This window comes from Equus asinus, chromosome 10, assembly GCF_041296235.1.
Source record: "Equus asinus isolate D_3611 breed Donkey chromosome 10, EquAss-T2T_v2, whole genome shotgun sequence".
NCBI classification, from domain to species: domain Eukaryota; kingdom Metazoa; phylum Chordata; class Mammalia; order Perissodactyla; family Equidae; genus Equus; species Equus asinus.
The window spans coordinates 46,674,399-46,687,932 of NC_091799.1; the positions used below are offsets into that span (position 1 = coordinate 46,674,399).

At 54.4% G+C, this 13,534-nt stretch overlaps 1 protein-coding gene across 5 annotated transcripts in view; it reads left to right on the top strand.

The window, feature by feature from the left end:
* Nucleotides 1-13,423, top strand: part of FBXO10 (F-box protein 10) — a 49,089-nt gene extending 35,666 nt beyond the window's left edge. For all 5 annotated transcript variants that reach the window (XM_014861154.3, XM_070519166.1, XM_044779204.2 and 2 more), the window contains 6 exons: nucleotides 2,081-2,151; nucleotides 3,800-3,952; nucleotides 4,973-5,242; nucleotides 7,041-7,354; nucleotides 8,758-8,939; nucleotides 11,050-13,423. In XM_014861154.3, the coding sequence (XP_014716640.3) occupies nucleotides 2,081-2,151; nucleotides 3,800-3,952; nucleotides 4,973-5,242; nucleotides 7,041-7,354; nucleotides 8,758-8,939; nucleotides 11,050-11,224 (1,165 nt within the window). In that variant the 3' untranslated portion in view covers nucleotides 11,225-13,423. The remainder of the gene's footprint in view (nucleotides 1-2,080; nucleotides 2,152-3,799; nucleotides 3,953-4,972; nucleotides 5,243-7,040; nucleotides 7,355-8,757; nucleotides 8,940-11,049) is intronic.
* The last annotated feature ends 111 nt before the right edge of the window (nucleotides 13,424-13,534 follow it).

Genomic DNA, 13,534 nt, shown 5'->3' on the forward strand with positions numbered 1-13,534 from the left:
AAGAGGAAAGCAAGAGGGTCAGAGTCAGAGAAAAGGAAATGTGACAACAGAAGCAGAGGTCAGCGTGATGAGGCCATAGGCCAAGAAATATGGGCATCCTCTAGAAGCTGGAAAAGACAAAACTCGATTCCCCCTAGAGCCTCCAGAAGGCACGCGGGTCTGCTGACGGCCTAATTTAGTGCCATAGGCCCGTTCTGTCCTTCTGATGTCCTGGACTAAAAGAATGGAAATCTTCGCTGTGTTAAGGCACCAAGTTGGTGGTCATCTGTTCTAGCAGCCGTCCCCCAAGCCAGCACGTTTGGAGTTTACCTGGTGGGTGCTGGGGAGCTGTCGAAGGTGTGGAGCAAGGAGGATTACAATCAGATCAAACGTAGTCCCTTTGAGAGAACAGGTTGTGCTTTTTTCCTTTCCGTTTCTTTGTGATGGAAGGTGGGGGTCCAGGGGAGAGTACAGAATGAATTTTGAGATCCCTGAAGTGGCCTGGATAAGTCAACCACAGCATATCTTTGTTGCCAGTGAGATTTCTGTAACCTGTTGTGGTTTTCTTTGCGCCATGGCTGCAAGGAAGCCCAGGGCTCAAACTAGCTCATCTGCACTCAATACCCCACCCTTGGTTCTTGGAACAATGATCTGTCCCCATTTCCTAAATGTTTTCTGGTGCTTCTTTGATCTCTCTCCTGCCCGCCCTATGTACACACACATACATGTTTCTCCAAGGGGCCATGGTTCCTTTCTGGAGGTTAGTGGGATTTGTATTAAAAATACGCCAGCTGTGCATTTGCTGCTATGGCACAGCTCTCAGAAATCTGGATGAGGCACGCCCTAGGCCAGGGACTGCATCTGACTGTGAATTCTAGAAACCCACAGGAGCCATCAGCTGGTTGAATTGTCATCAGACCAAAGCAGACTCTTCAAGTCTGTCTGAGGAAAAAAATAGGGATGTTTTTAACAGATAATTTCACTTGTTGAATTCCAAAACGCATAGTGTAGATGTGCTTGACATCTGGCTTTCCCAGCATCAATATAATTTGCTGTTTTTTCCCCAAGGAAGTAGACCATTTTGACCCCACCAGGAGATGGGAAGACTTAATCAGCCAACTCCTACCCAGTGATGTTCTGTGGGGTGCCAGGCCTTGTGTTGGCCGCTGAAGGGCCAGATGAGTATTTGGACCTACATTCCTCAGCCACAGGGTGGGAAGTGGGAGGGCGACCTCCTAAGAGACAGGCAAGGAGATCACAGCATTCCTGTTAGTAAACATCAACAGCAAATGTGTGTCCTCCAGGGGTAACCCGAATCTGCTAACGTCTGGGTGTGACTGACTTTGTTTTTACAGGCAGGAATCCAAGGTGCAGAAAATGGAAAGAAATGCAGGGCCCTTAACATGCTCAGGTGTCTGGTTTTGAGGAACTCACTTGCAAGGCCTTCATATGGTGGTCAGGGTTGTGTGTGTGTTTTTCTGAGCAGGAGCATGTTTTCCTATATCTTCCATTTGTGCTGACCCAACCCATGAGGTTTCACATACACGTCATCTGATGGTCTTAAAACCTCCTTTTTCAAAATCTGGTTTTCTTATTTTAAGGCGTGTTGTTATTTTATGATGTCATTCAGTGGATAAGTGGTTGAGTTAACAGAAAATAAGGTAAAGAGTAGCTGTTGGATACAAACAGATCTCAGGCTTGTCACAGGCAGAGTGTGATTCAGGCTCTCCCACAAACCACTCTCAGACAAGCTTAACACAGCCTCCGAGGAATTCTTGATGCCACCAAAACTTTACCTGTGACCTGTGCAGCACAGCGACATCCATCTAAAATGGTGTTTCCTTTGGACGCTGGTCAGGAGAGGCCGCAGAGACTTGGAGATCATTGTGCTTCTGTGGCATGGTTTAGGATTAGTTTTTGGCCACTGATGGCTGAAGATCGCTCAAGGCCTGGCTTCTAGTACTGCAGGAGGCGCTTCATGCCCTATGGGCCTGAGTCATGTGGGGAGGCCACAAAAGCAGGCAGCCACCTTGGGTGGGCATTGTCTTCGACGCATGACATTGGTCTAGTCTCACCTCTGTGTCTTCTCCTTCCGTTCTAGTGGGAACCACATTTTCAAGGGCCGAGCAGCCGGCATCGCAGTGAACGAGAATGGCAAAGGCCTCATCACAGGTAGGGGTGGGAACCGCCTGGAGCCCTCGGCAGCTGAGCGAGCACCCTGAGTGAAGCCAACATCCCTGCTTCACCCCCGCCCGTCGTTCAGCTCGACAGACTGGCTGTCCTCTCTGAATAGTGGCTAGCGCTCGAGGACTCGGCTCTGTGCACTAGCCATGCTCATTACCAGGAGGGCCTGGCAGGGAGGGAGTGCCTGCCCTTTGCCAGGCTCAGTGCTCACAGGATCTCACGGGATGGCTCACGTAACAGTGTGGGAAACGTTTATGCCACACGAACTGTCTGAGCCCTTCTCTTGGCTTTTGTACGGGCTTGTGCCTGCTCTGGAAGTCCATCCTCATCTTCCTTCTGCCTGGCTAACTCCTGCTCATCCTTTGGGCCTCAGCCTAAGTGTCACTTCCTCAGGGAAGCCTGCCCTGCCCTCCCATTATACACATGTACATGCACTGTACCCAGTAGGACGTTTTACCTAATTTCTTAGTGATCTGTGTAACGTCAGTCTCCATGGCTGTAAGGCAGTAAATTCTATAAGGCAAGGGATCCATTCCGTCAGGCACATCGATGTCGCCTCAGCACAGAGCGCACCATACCTGGGACATAAAAGAGATTCAGTAAATATTGGTCCAGTGAGTCCCCTGACTGAAGCCAGCCTGCCTTCAGTCGTCAGACATTTACTGGGCACATACTGTTTTGGGAACTGGGGATTCAGCAGTGAGCAAAAGAGATACCATCCCTGCTGTCAGGAAGGGACATTCTAGGAGGGGAAAACAAAGAAAGAAAAGCATACACATGCAGGAAAAATCACACCTGAGGGTGGTAAGTGCTCTGCAGATAATTAAAGTAAGGTGATGGGGGACTATGTGGGTATTTAAGATTGTGTGGTCAGGGCAGGCCTTTCTGAGAAGGTGACACGTAAGCCAGAACCTGAAAGATGGGGAGGAGCTGGGGAAAAGAACCGGAGTCCCACACGGGGGCCTGTGGGAACAGACTTGGTGTGCCCGAGAAGCAGTGAGGTCACCTGTGTGACTGGGGTGTGAGTGAGGGGCGAGGGGTAGGAGAAGCTCACAGGGCAGAAAGGGCCATCACACAGGGTCTCCTGAGCCACTGCCCTTCAGTCCCAGGACGCTGGGCGTCCACCCTGCCACGTGCTGGGGGCAGCAGCGTCCTGGGCTCACCCCTGCTGACTCGTGGCTCTTCCGCCCACCCCCAGAGAAGAGAGAGGGCTGTGGGCCACCCAGAGCTGAGGCTGAGGAGGGCAGGCTGGTGCCTCCCCAGGCTTGTGGGGGAGGAATGGACTCTGCTTCAGCCCTCCCGGAAATAGCCCTACAGCACAGTTGTCCCGGCCCGGCCTTGGTGCAGGGACTCTAAAGCCAGTTTATTCTTAGTCATCAGTCTTCAGGGCCGTGGGTACAGTGGTTACTGGGGATATGGCAGAGCACATGACAGAAAGACAGGCACAAACCGTGCCCTTGGGGGAAGCAGACAGCAGACGAGTCCTGGGAAAGCCAAACACCAGACGCAATTCTGGGTGCTGACTGCTGACAGGGTAAGGCCTGGGCGTCCTGGTCTGGCCTGTCCGGGCCCTCGTTGCCAGCACTGTTGGTGGAGGCCCTTGGGCCTTGACTCTCTTTTCTGCCTCTCTCCTTAGAAAATGTGATCCGTGAGAACCAGTGGGGAGGTGTGGACATCCGCCGTGGTGGGGTCCCCGTCCTCAGGAGCAACCTCATCTGCTTCGGCTACTCAGATGGTGTGGTCGTGGGGGATGAGGGCAAAGGACTGATAGAAGGAAACACCATCTACGGTGAGGAGCACACGCCCTGGGGAGGGGTTGGGGTCCACCCCAGCCTGGGTGCGGGAAGCCTGGGTTCCAGCTCTAGCTCGTGGGTCCTGAGAAAGTCGCCGTGGTTCCCTGGCTTCAAAGCTTCCCCTGAGGACAGCATGGGTCTCAGGCCACAGCCACACAGCCCTCCCCGAGGCAGGAGCTCTCGTAAAGCACCTCGTAACCCAGACTGACTCGGTGGAGTCAGCAAAGCAGAGAGCTTTGTCCTCATGTAAAACAGCTAAAGGCAGGAGTTGGATCTGGAGTGAGGACGGGGCCTTGGAAGCTGTGACACGCTGGCCTCTAACTCCTCCATCCTTTCTTCTGATCCAGAGAACTGCAGATAGCAGGGGAGAAATAGGGTAATCGTGGAAAGAACATTGTTCTCACTCACTCTGTGACTTGGGCAAAGCCTTAATCTTTCTGGACTGCATCTCTAATGATAGTAATAATAGCTACCCTGTATCTGGGCTCGACTCTCTGCTAGGCCCTTATATGCAATATCACATTTAGTCCTCATGGCTATCTTCTGAGGGAGGCCCAGTCATTAACCCCGTTTAAAGATGAGGAAACTGAGGCACAGAGAAGTTTAATAACCTGCCCAAGGTCCCACAGCTAGGAAAGGGGTAGGGCTGGGATTCAAACTGAGGCTGCCAGCGTCTCTGTGCAGGGAGGGGTTGGGCTGGATGAGCTCCGAGGGCCGCTCTAGCACCATCACTATGGGCTGTGTGCTTCCAATCTGGAGTGTGGCCTGGACCATTCTCAGAGCACTCTCACCCCCAGTGCAGGGATCCTCGCTGTGAGCTTGACCTGGCTGTTGTTATCCCTCTTGAGTGAAGGAGAAGCCTGCAGCCAGAGCCTTAAAGCGATTGTCCAAGGCCATTAGGCTCCAGACTCTCTCCCGGGCCAGGGTCTTTGTTGCTTCCCCTCCTGGGGAGACGCCGGGTGCTGCCTCAGCTGTTGCTCGGTGTCAGTGACCACCAGCACCTTTCCCTGTTCCAGCTAATAAGGGCTGTGGTGTGTGGATGATGTCGTCCAGCCTGCCCCATGTCAGCAGCAACCACGTCAGCTACAATGGCCTGTACGGAGTGGCAGTGTTTAGCCAGAAGGACGGCTCTGGGGAGTTCCCTGGAGGCCATGGGGCCCAGGAGAACTTCAGCGAGGATGGGGACGCCATCCTCTGGGAGACAGAGCTGGAGAAGGACGACGACCCGCTGCGCCGGCCCGTCACCACAGCTCTGGTCGAGTCAAACAGCATTAATCACAATGGAGGTGAGGCCCCCCCAACCCCACGCCTACTCCGGAGCCTTCCTAAGGCCCTTCACCCACTGGCCCTTCCAGCTCACTGGCCATTAACCCGATTCCCCAGCCCCCTGGGCTTTGTGTTCCTTGAACTTGAATCCATTCTTTCCTTCCGCCACCCCGACTTTGCTCGTGCCGTTGGTCTTGCCTGAAATTCCCTTTTTCCCATCCACACATCCCAAACGACGTGAACCTCAAAGCCCCGCGCCCAGTCCTCCCTTGAACGTGGCCCCCCAGCCCCAGTGGCGCTTGTTAGGGGGCCTGGGACTGCCTTTGTTTCTGTGGCTGTTTGTTTCATCAGCTCTGATGGGCTGCCGGCTTGAGGCAAGGAACAGATTCCCACTCCTGCGGGTGCCGCACGCCCCAGCAGCGCCAAATCCCGCGCCCGGCATCCGCGTCCCTAATCTGCTCAGAGACGCATTTCTCACATTTTAACCTTAGCATAAGATGCATTTAATATGCATCCTGCGGTTGATGGCATATCATGGTTTAATTAGCAGTGACTTTTCTTAGAGATACAGAAAATGAGTGTGTTTTAAATCCATGTCATCTTAAACTTGATAAAAAATGATAGTAAGCATTCGATGTTTACTGAATTGAAAAAGAAACTTACTGTGGAGGTCGTCTAACTCCAGGGCTCCCAGACCGGGCTGACTATCAGAATCGCTGGGGGGCTGATGGAGGAGGGTGTGTTAGAAAGAGGCCCCTGGCCCTGGTAAGCCGCTTCGTCCGGGAGCGGCAGAGGGCGGGGAGATGGGTAGCCAGCAGCCCCAGCCCACTTGCCTAGGAAATCAGCTCTGTCCCCTGTCAGTTCAGGGTTTCCTCCATGTGGCAATGCATCCGGTAGGACAGGCAGAGCCACATAAATTCACACACACTTGATTGATGTTTGCTGTTCTCAACCAGGCCAGGAGAACCAACAGACAGGTGCCACCAGGAGGCTGGGCCCGGCAGACTCGCGACTCCAGCTGCTCCCCATGACCTCATCCTTGTCCTCCCCACACCTCTTCCCAGTGCCGCCCCTGCTCTTGCTCCTGTGGTGGGTGGAGGTCACCATTGAGGCGTCCTCCTCCGCACCCCGAGTCCACCTGCCGTGCTCTCTCTTCCTGACCAAGTCATGCGGCTCTGAGCCAGCTGACTTTGTGCTTTTTCCTACAAACGTATAGTGTCTCTAAACATATACAACCTCACACACCATTTTCTTTTCAAAATTTCTAACACATTTTAGATATGTATTACTTAGCTTAATAAATTTCTCTACCCAAAAATTATAGAATTTCCCTTAAGAAAATTTCCCAAAACAGTGGAGAGGCAGATTCCAGCTCAGTATGGGAAGGAAAACAGAACAACTTTCCAGCAGGTAGATGTGTCTGTCTAGAGGTGGAATGGGCGGCCTTGGGTGGGTAGTGAGCATTCCGTCACAGAAGGCGCAAATGGCAGGATGATGATGTGGGAGGCATTCAAGCTCAGGATGAGCCCTAGGCCAGATGGCCAGCTGAGCCTAAGGAATCTTCTCGCATCACGCTTCCCTGGCTGTTGATGAGGACTTAGTTCAGAAGGAACAGAGTTTTCTTGATGTTCCTGGGTTCCTTCTGCTCTGTTTGCCATCTGGCCTGTTGGGGCGCTTCCCGCGGGCTGGTTCGGAGTGTACTACCCACTCCTCCCTCTCCGGGGTGCAGTTCCGGGAAGGCTCCTCCTGACTGGTGTGGCCGGGGCTGGCCCTGGCACTGCCCTCTGCTCTCTCTGCTCCCCAACCCCTTCGCCGCAGCCTCGGGACTCTACGTCCAGAGCAGCGAGGCGCTGCACATCGTCACCAACGTGATCCATGCTAATGGGGACAGAGGCATCACTGTGGCTCAGAGCGGCCAGCTCACCCGTGTGGCCAACAACAGCATCTCCTGCAACCGCCAGAGTGGGGTCAAGGTTGAGGCCCAGTGCAAGGTAGAGCTCCGGGGCAACGGCATCTATGACAACAGAGGCCATGGCATCATCACCAAGGGTGACAGCACCGTCGTCATTGAAAACGACATCATCGGCAACCGGGGTAGTGGGCTGCAGCTGCTGCCCAGGTCCGACACTAAGGTGAGTGCATGCGTGTGTGACGTGTGGTGTCAACACAGGGCACGGCCCTGGGAGGGCCCTTGTGCCCTCTGCTGAGGAGCAGAACCTTAAGCACTCAGCACTGCAAGGGGCCTCCTTCCGCTTACCAGAACTCAGCCTGGGAGACGCAGGCGGGCCTTCTCACGGGAGGGGACATATGAACTGGGCCCTGAAGCATGAACAAGAGTTACCAGCAGGGAGCCAGGGTGAGGGTGCCACCTGCGGTTTCTTCGTGGTCTCTGGGTCAAGGGCAGGGTTATTTCAGCTCTCTTCCCCTGACAGAATAATCGCACACAGGACCTGGTATGCAGTAGGTGCCTAATGAGGAGAGAAATCTTGCCTTGGGCCCTTTGCACACACTATTCCCTGTGTACCTGGGATATCCTTCTCCCCGTTTTCCTACCTCAGTCCTGCGGCCTGGCTGTCACTTGCTTCAGAAGGCCCCCCGACCCTCCAGGCTGTTTGAGGTGCTCCTTTACTGAACTTTAAGGTGCTTGTGCCCACCCCCCCAACCCCACTACTTCCCAGAGCACTTCCCTCAGTGCTTTGTTTCTGTTCCTCTGCCTGTCTGTCTCCCCTGCAGGACAGCCCGCTCTAAGCTCCCTCTTTTTTTTTTTTTTTTTGAGGAGGATCAGCCCTGAGCTAACATCTGCCTCTAGTCCTCCTCTTTTTGCTGAGGAAGACTGGCCCTGAGCTCACATCTGTGCCCATCTTCCTCCACTTTATATGTGGGATGCCTGCCACAGCATGGCTTGCCCAGTGATGCGTAGGTCCACACCCGGGATCCGAAACAGCGAACCCCAGGCCGCCAAAGTGGAGGAGGCAAACTTAACCCCTGTGCCACCAGGCTGGCTCCCTGAGCTCCCTCTTTCTGTGAAGCATTGTGCTGGGGGCCGGGGCTGCAGTGCAGAGCAGACAGACCCAGTTCCTGCCCTTGTGAAAGTACCATCCCAAAGCCTCTTTTTGGCTCTGTGGCTTCATGAGTAGGGACTTAGGCAAGGAGTGAAGAATTCCTTGTCTTTGCAGCTGAGCACTGTGGGAACAAAGGAGCAGAGGGGGCACGCCTACCCTGGTTCGGTTGCCAGCGGCCCTGGTCTCTGGCTCCACCTTCCCTCTCTGCCAGGCCTTGCACGTTGTTCCTTCTTGGAACAACTCTTCCCTGCTCTGCACTGGATCAACTCCTACAGCTTACTCATCACCTCCTCCAGGAAGCCCTCCCTGGTTCCCCCAGGCTGGTCTCAATATCCCTTCCCTGAACTCCCATGGCTCAGTGCTGACCTACCGGGCAGGCTCTTCCCCCTCAGTTTTATTGGTCATTCACTTGCCTGGCTCCCCCCTAGTCTGGGAGTCCCTGAGGTGTAACAAGCTCTGGCTGCCTCTCTCAGGTAATAAAGAACAGGATCCATTCCTTCCGGGCCTATGGCATCGCAGTGCGGGGCCGCGCCAAGGCCCTGGTGCAAGAAAACATCATCTTCCAGGGCAAGACCAACAAGACCATCTTCCAGCAGATCTCCAACAACCGAGACTGCGTCATGCAGAACAACAAGTTCTTGGTCTTCAAGAAAAAGTGAGTGCCTGGGGTTGCCCGACTCAGTCCTGGAATCGCAGTGAGGGCCCCGGGGAAGCCAGGCCAGGCCCAGGGGTGCAGTTGCCCCTGCCCGTAGTCCTGTCACCTTCACCTCTGGTGGCGTGGGGGGACGGTGCTGGGCTTGGGCTTTGGTTGGGGCCTGTCTGGGGACCTGCGCCTGACTCCCTGGGGGAGCAGCTTCGAGAGTCAGAGATGAGCTTTCAGATCTCAGCTCTGCCACTTACTGGCTGTCTGGCCTCCGGCCAGTTGCTCAGCGTGGGCAGGCGAGTGAGCTAGCCGAGGGGTCCCAGGCATTACAAAGGGAGCCACCGCCTCTGGTCACTGGGTTTAGGCCCTCTGCCTTGTGCCTCGCAGTTGCCTCAGGCGCGCCTGCCCCGGCCCTCTTTCTTTCCCAGTTCCCCATTTCGATGGCGTCACCCTCCACTCAGTGCTCTGGCGGCAAGCCCTTTGCCATTCGCCCCCCTGCACCAAAATTCAGTCACTCGCAGGTCCTCTTGATTCTGCTGCTGATGTGTCTGCCCCTGCCTGTCCCCCCCCACCCCAACCCCCGCCACCTCGTCCAGGCCTCAGCACCCTCCCTCTCGCCTGTGGCCCCTGTTACCGTACACCTACTCCAGTTGTTCATGGACGGACTCTGTTCCGACTGGTCGGTACTTTGCTCTACCAGTTGTAAAAATAGTAATTCTTATCACTCCTGCACTGTAGTTACTCCCCCCTCTCGTGTTGCAGCGGCCTCCTGCCTGGACTCCCTGCCCTTAGACCCCCACCCCCACCCCGCCCCGCAGGCTGTCCTGTGCTGCCTGCCAGATTCATCTTTCTAAGTCACTTCTTGTCATGTCACGTCCACGGTCAAAAACCCTTGATGGATCCCTTTTTCTATCTATAGTAATGATCTCTACTCTTTATTGTACACACTCTTAGTAGAAATATTTTTTGAGGAAACCCCCTCATATGTATGTTTATATATTCCTAATTTATAAAGTATAAAATAAAAAATAAGTAGAAATTCTAATATTTTCTTCCCACATTCCAGCAAATCATATAGTGGACTCCCTGGGGTCCATTTCCTCCTTCCCTCTTGGAGACCCCAGGGTACAGGATATGGCACAGACCTGCCAGCCTGGCATTGTCCCTATGCCCTGTCAGCTCCTGGTTTTCCTTTCCAGCCCTCTGTTTTCATCACTCCTTTTCAAGAGCTCTCTCTGCTGCCAAACTCAAATGCTTGCAGCTCTTTGAACATCCCTCCAGGCTTCCCACTCTCCCCACTGTAGCCAATCTCTGACTCTCTGCACACCTTTACAGTCCTACTCGTTGTGACATTATTATCAGAGAAGTACATAGAAGACATTGTTGCTGGCTTAAGTAATTTAGGATTTGCTGTAAGACGTGGTTCCTTGTAACTCAGACAACAGAAAGCCCTAATCGAAGCTTCATTCTCATTTGATTTTCCCCAACCCTCATAATCTCCATAAGAGCTCGAGGGTCTGGAACCCACCACCTTCTGTCCCCTATAGATTTGCATTTTCCAGAATGTCATATAAATGGAATCATACAGTATTTAGTCTTTTGAGTCTGGCTTCTTCACTCAGCATAATGCCCCTGAGATTCGCCCATGGTGTCACGTGTCATTCATCCTCCTTGTCGCTGAGTGGTATTCCACTGTATGGATGTGCCATGGCCTTTATCCATCATCACCTGAAGGGTATGTGGGTAGTTTCTAGTTTTTAGTGATTATGAACTAAGCTTTCATAAACATTCATGGTCATACAGCTAGAAAAAAAAGGAGGAGAAAAATTAGAAAAAAAGAAAGCCACTCATCGGATCTAGATCCTTACTTAAAGACGAGATCACGGAGGCCTGTGGAGGGCACTTGGCCAATGTCACATGCAGAACTGAAGGCAGAGCTGGAGCTAGAACTAATTTCACACACGCCCCTCCTCCTTCTGCCGTCACTGGCCTGGGAGACGCCACCTCCACCCAGATCCAACACCTGGACCTGGTGAGCCTGAGCCACAGTGAGCTGTGCGGGGCTTTCAGCAGCTGCTCTGGGCTCTCAAAGAGTTTGGTGACTATCCTTTTGCACCTGTAGGTCTGATACGTGGCGCCTGGTGAACCCACCAGCACGGCCTCACCTTGACAACTCTCTCCGAGGCCCCTCTGCAGCCCACGGTGGGCAGAAGGTGACGGCCATGGCGACCAGGATCACAGCCCGTGTGGAAGGTGGTTACCACAGCAACCGCAGCATCTTCTGCACCATCCTGTAAGGATGGAGAGCCACGCAGAGGGTAACTGAGGGGCTGTCCGAAGACTCCGCGAGCAGCAACCATATACCTTGCTCTCAGGCTCGGGCCTGGCAGGTGCTCAGCCGGGCTAAGAGGTGAGCCCTTCAGGATGGAGGAAGTAGCGCCTGTGCCGGCTCCAGGCCCCTCTCCATCTTCGTACCCACCACCCCCTGAAAAAACAGGCTCCCAGGCCTCCGGGGCACTGAGAACAAAGTATCTCCAAAACCCTTCGGCTCCAAACCCTCTGCAGGAAGGAACTTGGTGTGAGTTTTCAAGAAGAAGAAGGCACAGAAGTTGGTGGGTCCCCAGTAAGTGAAGCTCTTGCAGAGATTTGGAAGAGCTGGGGGAAACCGACACTGCGCCGTGCGTCGGGGTGTCCGTGTGAGTTACGGGGAACGGCGTTTCTCACAGCCTGCACCCAGCCTCTTCTCAGGGAAGAGCAGATTTACTCCTAAGGGAGCGAAGCGATTCTAGTGAGGTGGAAAGAGGCAGCTGCCCAGAACTTCCCCTGTCCTGGACCTCTCTCCATCCCTCCAGGGACACCACCACACCCGCCCAGCTGCCTGCGGAGGCTGGAGGAGTTGGGTTTCCTTAAGGACACAGTTCTCAGTCTTGGACATGGACCTGTGAGGGAGGAAGGGGCTTGGGACAGGGAGCCCCTCTTGAAAGGCTGCCCCAGGGGTGACAAGGGACATGCTGAAAACAGGAGGGGCGTTTGGAGAAGGCTTCCTTCAAGTGGCTCTGGTGCCAGGCTGGGCGGCACAGGAGGCACGTGGCTCTACCCTCAGTAAGCTCCCAGGCTCAGGAGGACGTTGGGTGGGTGCCTGCTGCACCAGGAGCATGTGGACCCCACCAGCACGCCCGCCCCGGCTGCCCCTGGAGATGGAGGTGCTGGGCCCCCGTCTGTGTCCACATTCTTCATGGAGAACCACCTGCCTTTACGGTCCCTCCCGTGGTTTCCCACTCCGTGCCTTGGCCCGTGCTCCTGCCTCTTCCTGACATGCCGTCTCCCACCCGCCCACGTCCAGGTCCTACCCATTCTCCAGGGTCGAGCTCAGACACTGCCATCTCCGCAGAGCACCCCCCTCCACCACATGACCGTGCCCTTCCCTTGAGCCGCCTCCGCCCTTTCTCTGCCCTCTCAGGGTCCTTTCTGCCTTGATCTGGAGCTATCCAGGTCTGTCCTTGTCCCACTCACCTGCCTGTGAGCCACCTGAGGGGAGGGCCACGTCTCACTGTCTGTGCCCCAGCACCCAGCCGGGCGCTGGGTGGGGTTAGTAGTGTGAGTGAGGAGGAAGGCTGGCTCCCCAAGGGCTTTACTGAACCCTACTGTGAATGTGTCAAGGTTCCAGAGCCAGGCGGCTCTGACCGACTGCGAGAGGAAGGGGTCCCCCTTCCCGCTTGGCCTTTCATGCAGGGCCTTCACCAGCCTGTTGGGGCCATCGTCAGGCACTAGGCCCCTGGCTCCCAGGCTGGCTTTGCCAGGCCCCGGTGCTGCTCTCCTGGGTGGGGTGGGGGAGGCTAGAGGGAGCCAGGAGCACTGGCTTCACCCTGAGGACTTTGGGCCCCAAGAGTGCTGGCCCCTCTCATCCCCAGCACCGTCCTTTGCACTTCTCTGGTGGCCCCAATGTGAGTCGCTGTACAAAATGCTGCCTTTATTATTTTGTAAGAAATGACTTTTCTGTGAACCAAGTGCTTATAAAAATCTTGGCAACCAAAATAAACTTCTCTATTTTAAGAGGCACTTCTGGGGGGACTTTCCTTGGTCTGGGTATCTGCCAGCGTTCCCAGGCGGCTGGATGCAGGCCTGGCGCTGCACCACCTTCCCAAGGCACCGTTTCCACTGAAGGAGACAGGAGAACCCTGGGCCACCCTGTCCACTCAGCTTGTTCCCATGATGATTCGGGTTCCAAGCTGTGTGTCCTGTGTGCCAGTCTGGGCTTGGACTGCCATCCTGCCTGCCCTGCGGGCTTTGTGAAGTCATCAGTAAAGTCCCTGGTGTGAACCACCTGACCGTCTGCAAAGGGTTTCCAGATCCACGGAGACAGGCTTCCCAGCTTCAGTCACTCGGCGTCTTAGAGTTTCTACCAGATCCACATGTCACCTGAGGAGAATGTTAGTACTTAACATCTTTCTTTAAATCCTTTTTTAAAAAATTAATAGACTTTATTTCTTAGAAGAGTTAGATGTACAGAAAAGGGAACAGATCCACAGTACAGAGTTCCCAAATTCCCCCCAGTATCCCTATTACTAACATCTTACATTAATATGTATGTTCATCAAAATTAATAA